The sequence below is a fragment of the Cynocephalus volans genome, chromosome 9, assembly GCF_027409185.1.
Source record: "Cynocephalus volans isolate mCynVol1 chromosome 9, mCynVol1.pri, whole genome shotgun sequence".
NCBI lineage: Eukaryota > Metazoa > Chordata > Mammalia > Dermoptera > Cynocephalidae > Cynocephalus > Cynocephalus volans.
In genome coordinates, this window is record NC_084468.1 from 76,622,528 (window position 1) to 76,642,270 (window position 19,743).

The 19,743-nt window shown below is 35.1% G+C and overlaps 1 protein-coding gene across 5 annotated transcripts in view; it reads right to left on the minus strand.

Moving 5' to 3' along the window:
* The window catches only part of FAM13A (family with sequence similarity 13 member A), an 86,850-nt gene that overhangs the window by 48,256 nt on the left and 18,851 nt on the right, over positions 1 to 19,743 (minus strand). For 4 of the 5 annotated variants that reach the window (XM_063107560.1, XM_063107556.1, XM_063107561.1 and 1 more), the window contains 3 exons: positions 9,141 to 9,185; positions 6,389 to 6,568; positions 629 to 815 (listed from right to left, as the gene is read on the minus strand). In XM_063107560.1, the coding sequence (XP_062963630.1) occupies positions 629 to 815; positions 6,389 to 6,568; positions 9,141 to 9,185 (412 nt within the window). Of the gene's footprint in view, positions 1 to 628; positions 816 to 6,388; positions 6,569 to 9,140; positions 9,186 to 15,450; positions 15,515 to 19,743 lie in introns of those variants that run through there. The other variant, XM_063107557.1, reaches the window with a different exon arrangement.

Sequence of the window (19,743 nt, forward strand, 5' to 3'; positions counted from 1 at the left end):
ATGAAAAAGGATGATGAATGTAATAGTTATGCGGAATACATATTTAGTTATTTACTGAACCACTTATAAAAACTTATATCTCTAATTAATGATCCAGGGTTCAGGTCTGAGGGAACTGTGTAGGGGATTAATTTCTTTTCATTTGGGGAAAAATTTTTATATTTCTGAACGTGAAGAGATTTCTGAACATAAAGATAATTGATTCTCTTTATGTATTTTTCTTTTACTTTGCTTTAAGTTCATTTATTAATTTTTTTACATAGTCGTATAGACAAGAACAAATAGAATGAAGAGAAAATGCTCTATGAACAATTTTATTCTGAAAATAAAATTTTTAAATGTTTGAAAAAATGAGATAAAATCAGACCAATTTAAATAACATGAAATCAAAGTAGGCTGTCTTGTTCCTTTGGCAGAATGTAATATATTTCTCAGCCTTAATTTTTGTATTTTTTAAAAAGAAATACAAATGTGTATACTTGGTCTAAGGTCTCTCTCAGAACCATATTCTATAAGTCTGTGAATCTCAAGACTGAAATTATTTTTTATTTTTTTACAATGCAAGGAAAAGAGACGAAACATTTCCTAACTGCCTACAAATAAAAATTTTACAGAAATATTCACTTACCACAAGACCATCTTGATTTCCAGTGAGCTCAGAAAGTTTAGTACTGGATTTTTGACGTTTAAGTTTGCTCCTTTCTCCAGTATAATCAGAAGTATTTTCGTGTAATTTTTCCATTTCCTGAGTATTCAAAATACAATCATCGAGGTTGTTGAACCCAGAAGGAATATTTTCTTTGTTGATAAGTCCCCTTGAAAAAAAAAAAAAAAAAGAAAAAAACAACTTTATTTTAAAAGGTAAAAGGGACACAATGATACTGTCACTGTATCATATCATACATAGGAAGTCCAAAGAATGCTCAGAAGTTCCAGTTTGCGTCTTTGATCAAAATCTGAGTAGAGTGCCACTCCTGAGACTGCTTGGTGCCAAATAAATCACACTAAAAGAGAAATTATTCCCAGAGGCAAATTGGCAAGGACTATGTTTCTACCAATGAATGGCTTTTGTATTTTACCAAAAGCAATTTGTATTCAAATAGGGAGAATAGTGCAAGTTTACAATAAAATTTTCCATTATTCACAGTAGATGTTTATATATATATTTTATCTTATAAATGAATAAAATGTATGAAAAAAATCTGAAAAGGAAATATGATATGTCTTCTCTAAAAGACTATTGATTTTCCCAAATGATAAAGACATTTTAGTAGAGTAGAAACATATTAATATTTAAATCTCACTGAATTAGATAATCTTGGTAGAAATCATATAAGCTAATAAAAGCTATAGAATACAAAGCATTTAAACAAAATTATGGATTGTTACTTCCAGTACAAGAAGTTCTAGGATGTAAGCTTATAATGTGGAGGAGATCTTTTAGAAGTAGATGTAAATGTCACAATTATAGAATTTAATTCATTTATTTTCTTAGTTTTAATTATTTTAAACATTCCTTTAAGAGGTTTTCACAAAATTAAATTACTTAGCAAACTGTTTTTTTTTTTATTAAAACTATATTATGGAAAAAATTAAACCATCAGCACAGCACCATTGCTTGGTAAGCTACAAATGAATGAGATTTTACTTTTCCTCATGGGATAATGGACTTGACATAGCTTCCAAAACATCTAAAGCTGTATCTGGAAATAAATGAGTTCTAAAGAGTAAAAATAGGTACCATTATTTTACTATCAGCTCAACCATACCCGAAAATGAAAGAAAACATTACATATTTATTCTACAATCTAAATTCATAGTCTTAAAAAGGCTATAATGAAGGCAAAATTATGGATTAAATATTATTATAATATTTTCAAAGTGATGCTATCTTTCATAATTTTTAACGTTCTATATTTAATCTCATCTTATTTTCTACAACTTTTAATATGAAAAAATACGTATTTTGTAAAATCATATAAGGTTTATGCACATTTATAAGAAATACCTTAAGTATAAAATAATTGAAGACAGGAGGAAAAGCTGATAGGGACTAACATGCAAGCATGTATACTCACACCAATACTCTTAAATCTCCCTCTTCATGCACTGAGAATGTATGTACCTTCTGTAAATAGCTGGATGAGTTAGGTCTTAAATTCAAAATTATTTGTTTTACTATTTAATTCTGTCTTCTTACTACTCCTCATATTTTTTTAACTCCCTATGTGTCCAACTGTAATTTCTTAATGGAAGGCCTTTCATACTTGAAAGCTCGTATGGACTGAATGCTGTTCCTCCCTCAAAATTCCAATGTTGAAGCCCTAATCCCCAGTGTGAGTGTATTTGGAGACAGAGCCTTGAAAGAGGTAATTAAGATTAAATGAGGTCATAAGGGGGGGTTTTAATCTGATAGGATGGGCTCCTTATAAGAAGAAGAAGAGACATCAGGAAAACATGCACACAGTGTGAGAAGACAGCCATCTGCAAACCAAGGAGAGAGGCCTCACCAGAAACCAGCCCTCCCGGCATCTTGACCTTGGACTTCCAGCCTCCAGAACCGTGAGAAAATAACTTTCTCTGGCTTAAGCCACCTAGTCTGTGGTAATTTGTTATGGCAGTCCAAGCAGATTAATACAAAAGCTAAAAGTTACTTAAAAAAAAAAAAATCAAAAGACAAAGTTTATTTTATAATCTTTTGAATAATAAATAAATGACTGGAATAAATCCTGTCAAAATAAATACAAAAAATCTGATTGTGCAGATCACTTATGTGGAAATCCTGTTCTCCCCAAAGGAAAGTGTTTGCTTTGTGTGCATCAATGTGTCTCAGCCGCAGCACCTATGAGACTGGGTGAGCACGTATACACTATTGCTTCCTGTAACATGCTGTCATGTTTCAACAACAATTGACATAACTTAGAGTTGACTTGAACTTAGATCTCTGGACACCTAACTTTAATTGTCTGGATCTTATTTCCATTATTTTTTTCAGAGTTTCTGCCTCACCCCTACACATATACTTAATGTTGTGGCAATACTGAACTATATATTATTCGCCTAATAGAGCATGCTTTTCTTTCTTCTTCGCAGTAGGATTTTAATATAATATTTATATAACAAAGAAACATTTGGATCATTTTTTCCGGTTCATTGTGTTTTGAAAGATTGAAACCATTTTTACTTAAATGATGCTTTGCTTTTTTTTAAAAAAAAATATTTATTATAAATTTTTTCAAACATATACAGAAGAAGGGAGACTATCACAACAAATTTCCATATACTTATCACCAGGATTTCACAACATTTTGATAGATCTGGCAGATGTAAATGTTGTAATAAATGAATTAAATTGAACCTTTTTATATAATAAACATATTCCTTAAGATTTTATGTTTTTATAGTAGCAAATAATGAGCCTGCCATACGAATTTAGACAAATAACAAATCATTTGCACTAAAATGAATGAAGTATTTATAGTCTTAGTCTATCTTCTGTATCGCTTATTTCAACAATCTTCCATGATGATTTTTGTAAGACTATATTGACTCTTTTATCTCATCTTGAAATATGGTCATCATTGGCTTCCAGGCTATTTTTTAATTGGCTGCAGTTCTAAGTTGTCAGAGGAAAAATAATAGATAATACAAATGGATTTCTAGCCTTCAAAACATTTTTAAACCATTCCATAAGGTTAATAGTTTTGAATAGAGTATTACAAAGTCTAGCTTAATCTTTCTTTATTTTTAAGCAAAGCCAGATGAAAATCTTAGGTACATGAATCAATTATGTAAAAGCATACACTATGAAAAACTCATTTATTATAGGTTATAATAATGATTCTGGACTTTCTCATGATTTATGATATGTTAATGATTCTCCTGGGGATATTGGAGAGGACCTCCATGGTGGCATGCCAAAGTCATTGAAAGGAGGAAGGTTAAAAGAGGGATGTGAGACCAAAGTGGAGACACTGGAAGAAACAACCTGCTGGAAAAGTATTAAAAGCAAGGAGGTGAGCAAAAGGAAAGGAATAGAGCTGGAGGGAAACAAGATTGGAACAAGAGCCCTGGATCAAAAAAAAAAAAGAGTGAAAGCACAAGAGTACCCAGCATCACAGTGGGGGCGGGGAGTAGCTGGAGGAGAGAACTACTGACCTGTGGTCAAAGCTAGGTAGGCAAAGTCAGTAGATCTGAGGCTTTGTGAGATAATGACCTCAGTTCTCTAAAGACCTGGAAAGCTGAGAGAAAGTGTTCAGTGTGGGCTGGGAGTTGGAGGACTATCAAGACACGATTGTGACCCAGTGTTCCAGGTTAGAAGAAGGGGCGTCCCATGACTAGGAGTGTGAGGCAAACCAGGAGCACATGCAAGGGACTTCTGAATGCCTAGACCATGTACCAAGGAGATAGTATGGAGAGACTGCTTGTAAGTTACCTTGGATATACACAGGACCCCAACAGTATACATATATTTGTACCCCCAAATTCTCTTACTCAGTGCCCAGCTGTGATTTATCCAGGATGAGTGACCAGAATGAGCAGTGAAGGAATACCAGAGAAGAGCAATTAAGGGAAAGGCTTGAGTTCCATGGTATAGTCTTTAGATGATCAGTCAGCCTCTACCATTCTGAATCTCCTTTTGTTCCCCTGGTGTTGCTTTTCAAAGAAAATCACGATAACTTAAGCCAGCAACATCCCTGGACTTGGGAAATCCTAGATTGAAATTCTGCAGGAGAGGTTAGCCTATGTTTCCTATTTCTCTGCCGTGTCTGGCCCCCATCCTTTCTGTCCTCCCTCTGCCACCAAGCACCCACCGTCACCGCTGCCCCTGTCGTTCTTGGTTCTCTCTATCATGCTCACTGCCACTTCCAACCTTCACTTGCTATCCCTCTGTCCAAACAATGAGGGTGGGAAGCAGGGTGTCGTGACACACTGAGGATATTTTTAAAATGTGAAGTGTTGCTACACACTCTTTGGCAGAAAATGAGGCAAAGGATGGGAACAGTGTTAAATGAGTAATCTGTACTTGCCGTATAACATACTACAGGCAGTACACAAACCAGTTATACTCCTGAACACTTTCTGTCAACCTCAGTCAGTAGCTAATTTTAATTGTAAATATTTCCTGTATAATTTTTCTGTTTTCTAAATGGAATATAACAAATACTCCTCCTATCCTCCAGCTCCAAGATAAATGTTTTTAAAAATGTACTACATATGCCACTTGTAAAGTCAATGGGTTATATCTTTGACCCTGTTTTATTCTAAAACGACATTTGTTAAAAAGCATTTCAGTGATTGCAGCATGGAATTTATTTATAGTATTTGTGTTCTGTATTTTTCTTTAAGCAAAAAAAACTTTCTTTTTTTTTTCCATAAAGATTTTTTTTTTTGTCTTTGTCGTGACCGGCACTCAGCCAGTGAGTGCACCAGCCATTTCTATATAGGATCGGAACCCGCGGCGGGAGCGTCGCCGTGCTCCCAGCGCTGCACTCTCCCGAGTGCGCCATGGGCTCGGCCCTTTCCATAAAGATTTTAACGTAGATTATGAGTCCAGGTGAAAAAGAATGAGGGGGACTAGGGTCTGATTTCGTCTTTGACATTTAATAAGGAGTTTAAAACAATGACTATGTACAGGCTAAATGCTACAGTGAATAAAATAAACTTGGGACTTTCAGAGAAAATACATGAATATACCTATTGTCTATCTAAATTTATTTTCCTTGACAATTTAAATCATGATTACTAAATAATATGAATGGCAATTATTCATCTGAATTTTATCAAATCTTTCAATGAAGAATAAAACTCTTTGTAACACTATTCTTGAAATTCATGCTTTGGGAATGTCTTAAAATTAATCATTATAATAATAAAGAACTTAAGTTTTTCCTCTTTTGATTAGACTTTCACTCAACCTTTCTTATACTAAAGTGTAATCAAATGACAGTATTATAGTGACATTCTAGTATTTAATCAATTCAATATAATGGGGAAATCTGCTGGTTCATAAACTAGTCTAATAGCCAACTTAATGTCGTATATAAAAAAAAAAGCCCACCTCCAGACAGGCATACAACAACTTTCTCCTCCCATGGTTTAGGATCTCTTTAAATAAGATATTCGTGAGGAAGCCAAGAAATATATTAAATCAGAGATGGCTTCCTCCAACATACCAAACATCTAGATGAAACAAAAATATTTATTTGATCACCTATGAGTTTCCAAATATTAGTTAAGAATTATCAAAATGAAAATTTTTAAAGTTTTAACCTAACTACTAAAATGGGAGAGGACTAGGGGGTGTGACTATAACACAGTGACTACCTTAGGAGAATATCTGAAAAAGAAGAGAAAACTCAAGCAAGAAGAACCAGTGTCAACTCACTTGTCTCGACCACGTCGAACTTCATGCTGCTCCTTGGACAGGCATCGTTGCTGTCTGGTGGATGTGGCAGAAGATGCCGATGATGTTCCAGATTCAGAGTCTTCTGAACTCTGACCTCCAGAGCTATTAACATCAAAAAGATGCTGTTCTACAGCTGACCGGATGGTTCTTTCTAAGAGTCTGGTAAGAAAGAATACAGATGGATTAAGCAATCAACTTTACTCATGACTGTCTTTAAAAATATATGCCAATAAATATCTGCATTTCTAATGAAAGATTTTTAAAGAACTTCATGAACAAACATACAGTATGAGGCATTAATCAAAAAATATTTGCATCATGCATTAAAAACAAAACTACACTGAACAAATTCCACCAATTTGGTAACTGTGTTTCTCATCTTTGTAAGTCCAGGATTGCTGAAATGCTCAGGGCAAGTCTAGCAACAATTATGAGGCATTCAGGAAATAAGGGTCATTTAATATAAGGCAGAACAAGGAGAGACTTTTTTTCCCTCTCATTAAATAATAAAAGACCTATTCTTACAAAGGTGAGTTTCCTCCAGATTTCACACCAGTTCTGGAGAAGAAGACAGCATGATTTGCAAAGCAAACTGGCACAAATTTGATAATGCCTATTTATCTGCTTAGAATCCCTTTAAGATAAAATTATACAGGGAATAAAGCTATTTGGAAAAAAAACTTCACCAGAACAATTACAAATCAAACAGCATGGCATAATCTTTTCTAACCTCTATTCAATTAATTGAATTATGATGTATATAGTTGAAGCTGTATTCATGCAAATCCCTCAAAATATATTATTGAAGAGGAAAACAGGTAAGCACAAAGGGCTAAAAAGAATGCATGATAAGATGTAAATGGTATCATTTCTAAAGCTGCAGGATCTTTCAATGTGTCTAAACCTTCTTTCATCACAATGCTATTTAATTCTGAATAAGCTGGCATGGAAAATCTTAACTTATACTCCTCAAAGCATGTTTTTCTTCACTTGAAATAGAACTACACACATATTTCCTAAATGCTCAGACTGAGAAGTAGCATTCACTTAAAAGGGATTTTGAGAACATAAAGAACTTTAGACTTTCCAAATTCAGTTTTATAACAGACTCAGTTATTTCATTTAAATTTTACTTAAAATATTTTAAGACAATGAGCAAATTTTATCTAATTAACTTGGACATTAGGACTTTTATATCTAGAATCCCACATCTCAAATGATTCAATATTACCTAATAGTGGTACAGAGGAATGTGAGTAAATTAGCAAAGCCCAAGTCCACAGCTTTTCCAAACCATTCAAGACATGTAAGAAGGTTATTTGGAAACAAACAAGGCAAGAACATGTCAGTCTTGGTATAGTTCTGGAATCTCCTTAAAACTGACAAAGCTAAGGGAGGGTCAGTCCTGTCCTCTGATTGCTTCTTCACTCAACAGGGAAGAAAACAAATCTAAATCCATCTTGTCTGATCCAAATTCAATCCAATTAGTGCTTCCTATAATTCTTTTCTCTTCCTCTCTATCACACCCTATCCTCTTTACCTCCTACACCTGTTCTTTGCCAAAGGAAGATACTCCAAAAAGGCTATAACACATATCCCAGCAAGAAAAGAAGACAGGTAGGCGTGATGAAAAGGTCTTTGGGTGACGAGCTATTTAGTCATTTGACAAACATTTATTTAGTGCCTAATATATGCCAGGCACTTTTCCAGGCTCTAGAGAAACAGCAATGAACGTGACAGACAAGGTCCCTGTGTTCATGGAGCTTACGTCCCTATAAGGCAAGACAGATAATACACAAATAATGTAACTTCAGATAGTGAGAAATTCTCTAAGATGACATTTGAACAAAGAGTGAATGATAAAGAAAGTGCTGGCCAAGTTGAGGAACAGCCTGGGCAAAGGCTTTGAGGCAGGGATAAGCTTCCAGGAACAGGAGGTAACGTGGCCAAAGTGTAATGAGTAACGTGGTCAGAGGTAGGCAGCAGCAGATTACTGGAGTTTAGATTTAGCCTAAGTGGAAGCCTTTGGAGGACAAAGACATGTGATGCATGTAATTAATAGAGCACTGCCACTGTCCTGTGGAGAAAGCACGTGCTGCCATTACTAATGTGCTTTCTTTTCTGCATCCCTATTAGATTGTAAAATCCCTGAAGGCAGAGCTCAAGGCTTGTTTGACATTACACATCTAACACTGTGCTTGGCCTGTTGCAGGCACTTGATAAATATAGTCTCCACAGAATGAGTAAAATGAAGTAGGAAGTAAAGACATGGTTAGTATGTTAACCTTTAATTACATTCTCCATTGGAAGATGGCTCCCAGAGCACACAGACTGCTTTGTAAATGTTCATTGACCCTGACATTATTTCTAATGAAGTAAACGAAAAGCTCATATTTTCAAATCGTGGAGTTGCCTATAGTCACACATATAAGGGCATTTCAAAAAGATTGTGAAAAAATAGAACTAAAAGGTAATTGGAATCACTCCATGAACTTTCTGAAACATCTTCATACACAGACACTCAAACAGGAACACTTCTTATTTAGTCCTCTCCTTGGTGTAGAATTAGTTTAAAAACCATTGGTTGCTTAATTTTTTAATCATCTAATACTGTACACCATTGGAATTGACTTTTTCTGTTTAATAAATGGGAAAGGGCAAAAAAAAACCCACCCAAAAACAAAACCAAAAAAACCCCACAAAAACTAAAAACCCAACCTAAACAACTTACTCTCCAGTTGTTGTTGAAACATTGCTGACTCGGGATACGTGAGCACTGTGGAACAGAAGCAAAGAGAAAGGGAGTCAGGTTAGATGAAGGATCAAAGAACAGTCAACCAAACATCTGAAGGGATCACAGGCTCGAAGAACTGGCCAGGCCCTGAGTGACCCTTGCACAATGTTTAACCACCCATTGACACATGCTCATTTTCACTTGTTCGTAATAATAGAGATGACGACCCTGGTTGCTTCTTCCTGAACAGTGGCTTTTTCTCCTTTTTAAAGATGTCCATGGCAGACAATTCCACAACTGACCTTGGAAAACCATCTCTTAGTTCTTACCCTACTGTCATAGCCCTAGTTCAGACTTTAATTTTCCTAAAATGTTAATGCAATTGCTGCTGACTGCCTTCCTACCACCTACTCTACCTATTTTCCACTCTCCCCAGCCAAATCCATCTCCTCCCTTCCTTCTAAAACTGCTCTGAAAATGTAGACGGCAGCGGGGACCACAGGGGATGGAGAACAAGGAACCAATATTGTTTTTTACAGGACTATTTCTAACCCCCCTTTCTAAGCCATGTTTTCTTCCTAAGTTCCATAAGATGGAAAATATCTCATGCTCTGTGATGTTTCATCGTATCACCTAATTCCCAACCCTTTTCTTAAGCATCTTAAACTTCCTCATTTTCCCATTTTCTCCAAAGCCTGAATTCTTTTGAAAGTATTAAAAAGTGGTCAGCATAAAGTAGAGTAATAAAACTATAAAACACAACCTGCTTAGCACCCTTTGGAACTTTCCCCCTTATGCCTGTGTTCTATGTTCACATAACCAGAATGAGGGTGGAGGGTGGCAGCTGTACTAATTGTATTAATACCATTACTTTCTCATATTCTGCCCTATGGTGCTTAATTGGCTTCTAAATCAAGATTTGAAAGTGTCTACTCTTTAAAAAGATGTTAAACATTGAGCAGATTTAAGAAAGTCTTTTAGCCTTGTCAAACTATAGTTTTGCCTAATAATTCTAATAGTTCTGTTCTTTTTTCTTTCTTCTTTGTAGAAGACACTTGAAGAAAATCAAAGCTGTTAATGACCAATCTTTATGGTAACCTTTCAATCACTCCAAACATGCTAATTTATACTACAAGTATATAATTTTCAACATGTAAGTATGTTGTTTTGGAATTATCTGTCGGGTTTTTCTCCCATGTAAGTGTATAATTCATCTCTTTCAATTCATGATCTAAGCGCCTCAAGGGGATTATATGATATTTCTCATTTTCTTTCATCATACTCTCTACCACTACCACCACCATCATACCCAGCATAGTACTCATTATCTCAGAGGTGATCAACAAACATTTATTCTCTAGCACCAGGTAATTTTCTTTAGTTAAGGCTGCAGCTGTTTTTCACGGCCACAGACCACATCCAAATTCAAGGGAAAAAAAAAACAAAAGACATACACACATAAAATTATGTTATTGTGCAAAAGGGAAACCAATTCAAAGAATTATTAAATACGTACATCCATAAATAATACACCCTAACACTTACTGAGTACTTATTACATTTCAGACACTGTGCTAATTACTTTTTACATATATTTTCTCGTTTACTGTTGAAAATAACCTTATGAGGTAGGTACTATTGTTTTCTCTATTTTCAGATGAAGGGGTTAGATTAAGTAACTTGCCCACAGTGGTGGAGCCAAGAAACGGATGAGCTGGGATTTGAACCACAAAAGTTTTAGCTCAGAGTCTAATCTCTTAATCATTACACTTTCAATCCATTACTCACTAGAAGAAAAACTCACTGGCGTCATCTTTGTATATGGAAGCCTGGACTTAGGTATTTTCCTTTGCTTTTAATCACAGCCATTTCTCCTCTGCCTCACAATGCCTGGTTTACATAGTGGTTCCCAGGCTACATAATCAACAATAAATCCTTTGCTGCTCTCTGTCCTTAACTGGAACAGGCAGTCCCTGCTTTTGATGCTTTCTGGCTCACTCTTTGTAAATTCAACACTGTATAATTAACTCCTATACTCCACTTCTCAATACAGTTATACAACCTTGGTCTTGGGAGCAGGACCAATGTGAATAATGACTCAGGGGGAAACCTAGAAGAGGGAAAAGAATGTATATCTGCTCAATGCTAAAACACATTTCAAAGACGTATCATTAACCAATTAGTCCCTTAAGCCATCTCAGAATGGAAATGTATTTCCTCTTCTTCCTTCTAAACATTTTTGACCTGTCCTTCTTTTTGCCTATTAAAGCAGACTCTTGTACTGTTATGTTCCTTTTTTGAGGGGTAAGAGGAGGCAAAGAAAGAAAGATGAGCAAAAAAGACAAGGAAATAAGCAGGAGCAGGTTTTGAGATTTCTAACTCTCTAAATAAGTCCTCCTCCAAACTTTATGTGTATAGGAATCCAGAATCTTGTAAATACACAGACTGTGATTCAGTAGGTCTAGGTCTAGGGAAGCTGAGATTCCACATTTGTAATAAATTCCCCACTGATTTGATGCTGTTGGTTTGTGTAAGGCAGTTTCAGTAGCAAGGCTCTAAATCCTCACAACTGAAATTCTTTAAAACTTCAATTACTTAGTTATCACAGTAGCTATTTTAAAGCATTTTAATCTAAGTAACAAAGATATGATATGGAAAACTCATGCTACCCTCAGTGAATAAAAGTCAATACATAAAAACTTCCCTCACAGCTTAAAGAAAGATGAACTGAGCTATCTAAATCAGACTTAAAAGGCTTTCCCAGAATGCAAAAGTAAATGAGTAAATCAGTAATAAAACCAAGTAATTGAGACATATTAATTTTTACTAGTATATTTATTTTAGGTCAGATCAATGATAAATTTATATTTTTATGTTTTTTAATAGTTCTTTAGAATTTCTAGTATATATACCTTGTCCATAACTTCATGTTATTTTAATCGCATTTCTATAAAGAAAGCATTATGAAAAGATAATATTTTCCAATGGGAATCTGAAAAGAGAAGTTCTGGTCTTGGCACTGCAATTAATTAGCTGAAATCACAGGAAGTTGTCGGTTAGCTTGGCTGCTTTGGTTTTCCTTCATACAGTAAATGAAAGGTTTGGCTAGTGATCTCTGGTTTTCTTTCAGCCCTAACTAAAACTAAATTATCTCAGATTCAAGTTCACTGCCCTAAAATTTAAATAGTTACAAAAGTTATAACTACATATCATATTTAGTTTTATGATGTAGTATCAGTTGAATCTGCGGTTTATTAGATACCAAAACAGCTTTGGTTAGGTATTCAATCACCTCCACAGTTCCTGTGGGATGTGCTTAACAGCTCACCAATAACAAGATTTCTAAGAACATTTAATGACAGAAATAGAGATTGCATCCATAGCTATAATTGACTCATGGAAGTAATTCTAGGACACTAACAAAAAGGCAAGAAGCATTTAAACAATAAGCACATAAACTAAAGTGAAAGTTATAGATTTCCATCAACTATATGTAGCTTGGTTTTTATCCTCCGCAAACAGCTAAAAATATAAATTTTTTTCAGAGCCCTTGACTGATTTACTAAGAAAATTTCTTACTTAGGCACCGTAAAAAATGCATATGGAAGAGTTCATTTCCTAATGTTGACAAAGCAAGTATTTAATATGGAAAGAAAGAAGCTCATGTACAGACCCTAGCATTATAGTCAATTTCATTACCCAAGCCTACTGTTAGCGATGATGCAACTGAACGCTCCATTGGTACGGTCATTTAAAATAGACTCTAAGCCTACTCTGAATATATTCTATGACATATTTAAATATCTTTAGTTGTTATTTCTATTAGCAAAACCTGAACTACATTTTCTTATGCTAATTATGCTCAGCAATATTAGTTTCTAAAATTTGCATGTGATAAGATGCACAGATGCTTGTTGACAAGTGCTTCTTTAATTAGATCTCCTGATTTGAAATAAAGAAGCACACATATAAAAAGAAAGAAGTTTCAAATCTACAAAAAACAGACATGTTGAAAAAGCATTTGTTCTCTTTTTTGGTATATTCTATTATTTCAGCATATTCTTTCCGTGGCATATAAAATCCTGCCTGTAAAATACTATTGTTTTAAAAGGAACCATGAGGTCTAACAGAATTATCAGTTTTCTCTAGAAAATAATAATTACATTTACACAATTTTTTTTAGTGAGTAAGAATTAAAAAGACAATTATGTAATGTTTGTTTAAATAAGCCTAAGGATGAAGATCAAGTAATTAATCATCAAACTAGCATGAAACTCTTAATGTGTCTATTTAAAAAAATACTGTCTTCAATAGCATCTTAAAATATTAAAAGTGGATATGCAGCATGAACATTATAAGATGACTATAATGTTATTTCTTTGTAATTGTATAATGGCTTAAATTAAATTTTTTTCATGATTTAAGTTCATTCTTCACAGTGTCATGTATTAAAATATACTCCATCTGCCATACTTATTTCCTTTGCTTTAACCTTTAGCTGTAATTATCATATGCAGAAATTTAATGGAGCACTTACATGTATTTAAACTTTGATAAAAGTTGCATCATCCTTTTGTGGTGGTGATACATTCTGTGAACAAAAAGCCTCACATTTTGATTTTAAATTACATACTATGCATAATATACTAAAACATAAATTGAAAACATACTACATGGATATAACTCAGTAGGAGGAAAATATTTATCTTTATACTTTCTCTAACTTCACAATTACTATTCCTTTAAATATTAAACCTGATTTGGAAAAAAAAGTGGTCTTCACAGTGGTCTTTACTTTTCTTTTGAGAAGATTAGCAATATTACTTCTCAAGTTTTCCTTTGAATCATATAAATAACAATTCTCTAGAATCTGTTTTTATGCTGCATCCTCAGAGCAAGTCACACTTTCCTGTAGTTTGTAATTTCTCATCATAGGTCCCACATAGTTTCTTTGTGTTTAGTGATTCTTAGGAGGGAATAATCAATCCGGTTAGAACCATTACCAGCAACCTGGGTGGGTACTTTGTTCTTAGTTTATATCACTGTCCACTTGGCTGTAGGCAGATGTCCCCTCTTGGATTTAAACTTGAAAGGCCAGGTAATGAGTCTGCCCTAGAAAAATCTACAATGCCTACTCAGGTGGACTTGCTGGTTTGGTCCAATTTTATGACTAAGCTGGAGAATCAGAAACAAATTTGTAGTTTGTTTTTGTCCATTGTACAGTTGAAAGAATTTATTACATCCAATAACCTTCCTGCCTCTATCCCCTTCTCAAATGCTTTTGTTGGCTGACTAAGCATACCAGGTGATCTCCTTTCCTCTCCACTGTCTTATATACTGAACATTCTAATCTTTGAATGGATATTGAAATAAAGAAGCTGATATGGTCAGAGAGGTGAAAAAGAATACACATCTCAGGTCTGGATGGCTCAGAAAATAAGTTTCTGCTCAATTAGGGGAAAGTCACTTGCTTTTCTGGTCAGTGCAATAGACAAGTGGAAGGAATCCAAGTCAGTTTTTCCCCCCTTCCTTCTTTCTTTATGGCCATTTGTACTGTCTAGATGGTGGAACATTAAGTCTGCAGGGTACAAATAGGCTTCTCAGTCCATCCCCATTGATGATGTGAGCTTTGACAGAGGGTTTTCTTTATCATTATGATAGAGCTGTCTCTAGTTTCTCTTATATCATCATTGGAATTTAAATGGGAAGCTGTGAGTAGTTATTTTAAGCAAAGGTAGTCTGCAACCTGCCTAAACTAGAAGTTTACATTTTATTAAAACCTACAGTTACCACAAAGAGAAGCTCATATGGACGCAGGGAAACTGGACTGAAGCAGAATGGATATAAAGGTGTCATTTTCTACATGTAAATTTTTCCTTTGCTTTATCATGCTGAGGGAAAACATATGAAAAGAAGCATTAAATTTTTATATAATTTATCTTTCTCAGTAAAGCCTAAAAATACAAGGGTACTTCAAAAAGTTCATGGAAAGATTCATATTACCTCTCAATTCTATTTTTCCACAAACTTTTTGAAGTATCCTTGTATATTTAATATTTTTATTACGATTGATAGAATTAAACCCAGAACCTATACTTAACTTTTGCTACACAGAAAAATACGACTAGTGCTTCTCAGATATGAAGAACTCAATACTGAGTTCCTAAAACATTATATGATAAATAGTAAAGTTTATAACCATTCTTCGGTTATTCTGCTGGTCTGGTTCAGTAGTTTTCAACTACAGGTATAGTATGCACGAAAATCTCCTGTAACAGTTTTTGAAAATATAGACACTCAGCCCCACCTGAGACTTGGAATCTTGGCCAGTGAGACCCAGGCATCTTTAAAGAGCTTGACACACTTCATACCTATTAACAAAATTGGATGGCTATTAACAAAAAAACAAAAATAAAAACAGAAAATAAAAATTGTTGGTGAGGATGCAGACAAATTGGAACTCTCGTGCATTACTGGTGAAAATGTAAAATGGTACAGCTGCTAGGGCAAACAGTCTGGCCAGTTTCACAAGAAACTAAACATAGAATTACCACATGATACGGCAGTTTCAGTTCTTGGTATAACCCAATAGAATTGAAAGCAGGAACTCAAACAGGTATTTGTACACCCATGTTCACAGCAGCATTATTTGCAAGAGCCAAAACATGGATGTAACCCAAGTGTCCACTGACAGGTGAATGGATAAACAAAAGGCAGTCATGTGCCATATACAGTCATGTGCCGTACAGTAACATTTCAGTCAATGATGGACCACATATAGGACAGTGCTCCCATAAGACTATAATAGAGCTGAAGATTCCTATTGCCGAGTGACATCATAGCTGCCAAGATGTCATAGAGCAATTACTTAATTTTTAAAATAAATTTAGTGTAGCCTAAGTGTACAGTGTTTATCAAGTCTGCAGTAGTGTACAGTAATGTCCTAGGCCTTCACATTCACTCACCACTCACTCACTGACTCACCCAGAGCTACTTCCAGTCCTGCAAGCTCCATTATGGTAAGTGCCCTGCACAGGTGTACCATTTTTAATCTCTTATACCGTATTTTTACTATACCTTTTCTATGTTTAGATATTTTACACAAATACGTATCATTGAATTCCCTACAGTATTCAGTACAGTAAAATGCTGTACGGGTTTGTAGCCTAGGAGCAATAGGATATCTTATACAGTCTAGGTGTGTAGTAGGCTATACCATCTAGGCTTGTGTAAGTACACTCTACGATGTTTGCACAAAGACAAAAATTGCCTCACAATGTATTTCTTAGAATATATCCTTGTTGTTAAGCGACGCATGACTGTACACAGAATTAATACTATCCTGCCTTGAAAGGAAGGAACTTCTAGCACATGCTACAACATGGATGAACTATGAGACCACATGCTAAGCTGAAATTAAGTCAGTAACAAAAAGACAAACAGAAAATGATTCCACTTACATGAGGTACATAGAGTGGTCAAATTCGTACAGACAGAAAGTTGAATGTGGTTGCCAAGGACTGGAAGTGGGGTGGGTGGGAGCGTTGGGGGAAGAAATGAGGGCTTAGTATTTAATATGTATAGAGTTTCAGTTTTGTAGATAAAAAGAGTTCTGAAGATGGATGGTAGTGATGATTGCACGATAATGAGAAGGTACACTTAAAAATGATTAGGATGGTAAATTTTACGTTATGCATATTTTACCACAATTAAAAATAATTAAAAATGGTTAAAATGGTAAATTTCATGTTATTTATATTTTGCCAAAAATAAAAAAACCCATAAAGACAACAGAGCTCCACACAGGTGATATAACTTCCTTAGTTTAAACAATATTCAAGTCAAAATAAACAAGGAAAACAAATATTTTTAACAAACGGTTATTTGCATCTAAAGACATTGAAATACCTATCTGATTTTATCATCTTGGTAACAAAAAAATCAAATAGATACTTAAATAAATAGTCTGCTTGTTTATTCTATGTATTAGTAAGTGGCCTGAAACAGGCTTATAAACAAATATGATGTCTGGTGTGCTACACTAATCTAAACTCTTCCATCTGATAATGAGGAATTTTTACTTCAAAATGAAAATTTAGAAAACACACAGTATGCTTCTTAAGGAGAAAAACTAATAAAACTTAAAACTAATAAAGTATAAAAAAAAATCACAAACATACAAATTCTAGCACTAGTTGTTTGGAAAGATATTCTTCCAAAAAGCTATCTAGAAATGCTTTAGAATGAAGTTTTCTACATATCAGGATAGGAGGAGTATGACATCATTTCCAGATCCCTTCTAATATCAGGTAATATTTTAATTTGAATTTATCCAAAGCTAAATTTTTTTCAACATAAATTCTGCAGTTAAGAGACTTCCATAATATTGATGGTTCCTAGGTTCTAGCAATCAAAAATCAAAAAAGTACTAAAGAATGAGTTTGTATGCCAAATAGTTAATTTAGAAATAAATCTATCTGATGTTCCTTCAGGAAAATTAAAAATTCAGAAATACTGAAACTGACCCTAAACAATCACAAATCTGCTAAAATAGTAATTTGGTTTTTGTTTTCACCATATTAAAACTTGGGCTGAAATTTTAAAAGATGGTCAATTCCAGGGTTTTGACAGAGCAGGAGAACAGGAAAAGAGGAAGACCAGTGCCCTTGCTAAAAGACAGGTGTTAGGTTTGCAAGGAGTAAGCTTTCAGAAGCCGGGTCAGCTGGTTAGAGCCCAATGAATAAGACCGGGGACAGGTATGTAGTCCCTGAAGCACATATTTAGGATTTTGCTAAAGCACAGGTAAACACAGGTTATAGGTATACAGGCTATATGTACAATCCAGGAATTTGTGAAGAAGGAATTCAAGGATGGGATGGGATGAGGATGGGATCTGAACCTAGCCATAAGAACATGAAAGTAGGGTAGGTGAGGTGGGAGCAGGTAGAGATGAGGAGAAATAAAGAGTGGAGATAAAGGATCTTTGGTTTCCACGGAAATCAAAACCCAGGCTTGCAGACACCGAAGACAGACGAATAGAAGTAGAACTAGCAACAGATCTTAGCCAGATCTGACCGGATGCCAGGCAAAAGAATGCAGACAACAGGCTGAACATGGCACAGAAGAACACCAATGGCAAGTTGCTTTGATGCCAAGCTGAGCTAGAACATAAAAGAGGCCAAGGTATGGACATCCTTGCCAAGAATGTCCTTTAAGTTTGCAGGTTCATGTTTACTTTGCTGCAATCTCACCAAGGGTTTGGCATAACCTGTCCTTCCCTTTCATTTCCCTAATCATTTCAACAGGGCTGGTGATCCCTAATGAGCATCTTGGGAACAATGACACCCACTGTTTGAGCTACAGTAACCGCAATAAACTGCCACACGGGATGGTTGTGGTGTATATTTGTAGCTACTATATCTTTCCTTTGCAAAAAAGGACAAATAGCTCTGTGGTGAGTTAGGTTAGGTTGCAAAAGTACTGAAAGTAGAGAAAACAGAGCTGTTATCATAGAAGATATTTGATTTGGAATAAAAATATATGAGTGCATGTCTATTTATAATAGCTGTACCTTATTATAGAAAGGATAGAAGGCAATTGAAAGGTACAATAGACTAATGTGGTTCAGCCATGACTGTTAAAAGAAAATATCAAATCACAGAAACTGAAATTCTATTAGATGATAAGTGGAGCAAGGTAAAGACTGAAATGGCCTTTTGGTTCCCTGTTCCTGCATCCTACCCTCTTCCGCTAGCCCCAGCGAGATCCTGGGCCCTCCACTGGTACACTGTGGCCTTTTCACATGCTCTTCATCTCTATCCTCTCCTCTAGACACAGACTCTGTCTTGTTGTTATACACAATCCACCTTGTCTCCACTCCAATAGCTGGATTCTTGTGTATTCTTCTGTACCTGAGTGTCTTTATGCATCATCCACTCTTTTTCCTCTGAGACTGGAGACCTGCTTTGCTCTTATCTTGTGTCTGCTCTGATCTGCTCTCCCTGAAGACTGCCCACTCCTAGACTTGTAGCCACTGAGTTTTGCTGTACCACCTCATGCTGGACCTTTCAGAATTAACCACCAAACTGAATATGCCACCACTGACTGCTGTCCATGCCCATTCCCTCTGCCCGGCTGCTCATGGCTGCATCTGCTTCTGATGAGTACCCATCTCAGAAAATGTGTCTCATATCTTGATTGGGCCTTTCTTCCTCCTGAGAAAAAGCTGACCAATCAATAGTAACAAATCACAATATATAATAATCAATGGCCAGTATTCCTAATCGGGGCTGATAGCATTTTGCAGGTACCAATCATTTTTTGCTTTGCAAAGACACAGTTAATATTATTTTGAATTTAAAAGAGTAGTTTTTCATCATGTTAATAAATCATCATAAAATTCATGAGTTTTGCAATAGCTCCCTTTCTCAGCATTGTATCAAAGAAATCCTAAGTAATAATGTGGGAGAGGAAGGAATGAAAGACAAGGAAGTTACAGAAATGTATTTAAATATATTTAAACCATTTAAGCATGCATTTGCTCTAAGCAGAAGTAGTGAAAAAAAATGTGCACCAATTTATAAGTTATCAGTGGACAGGT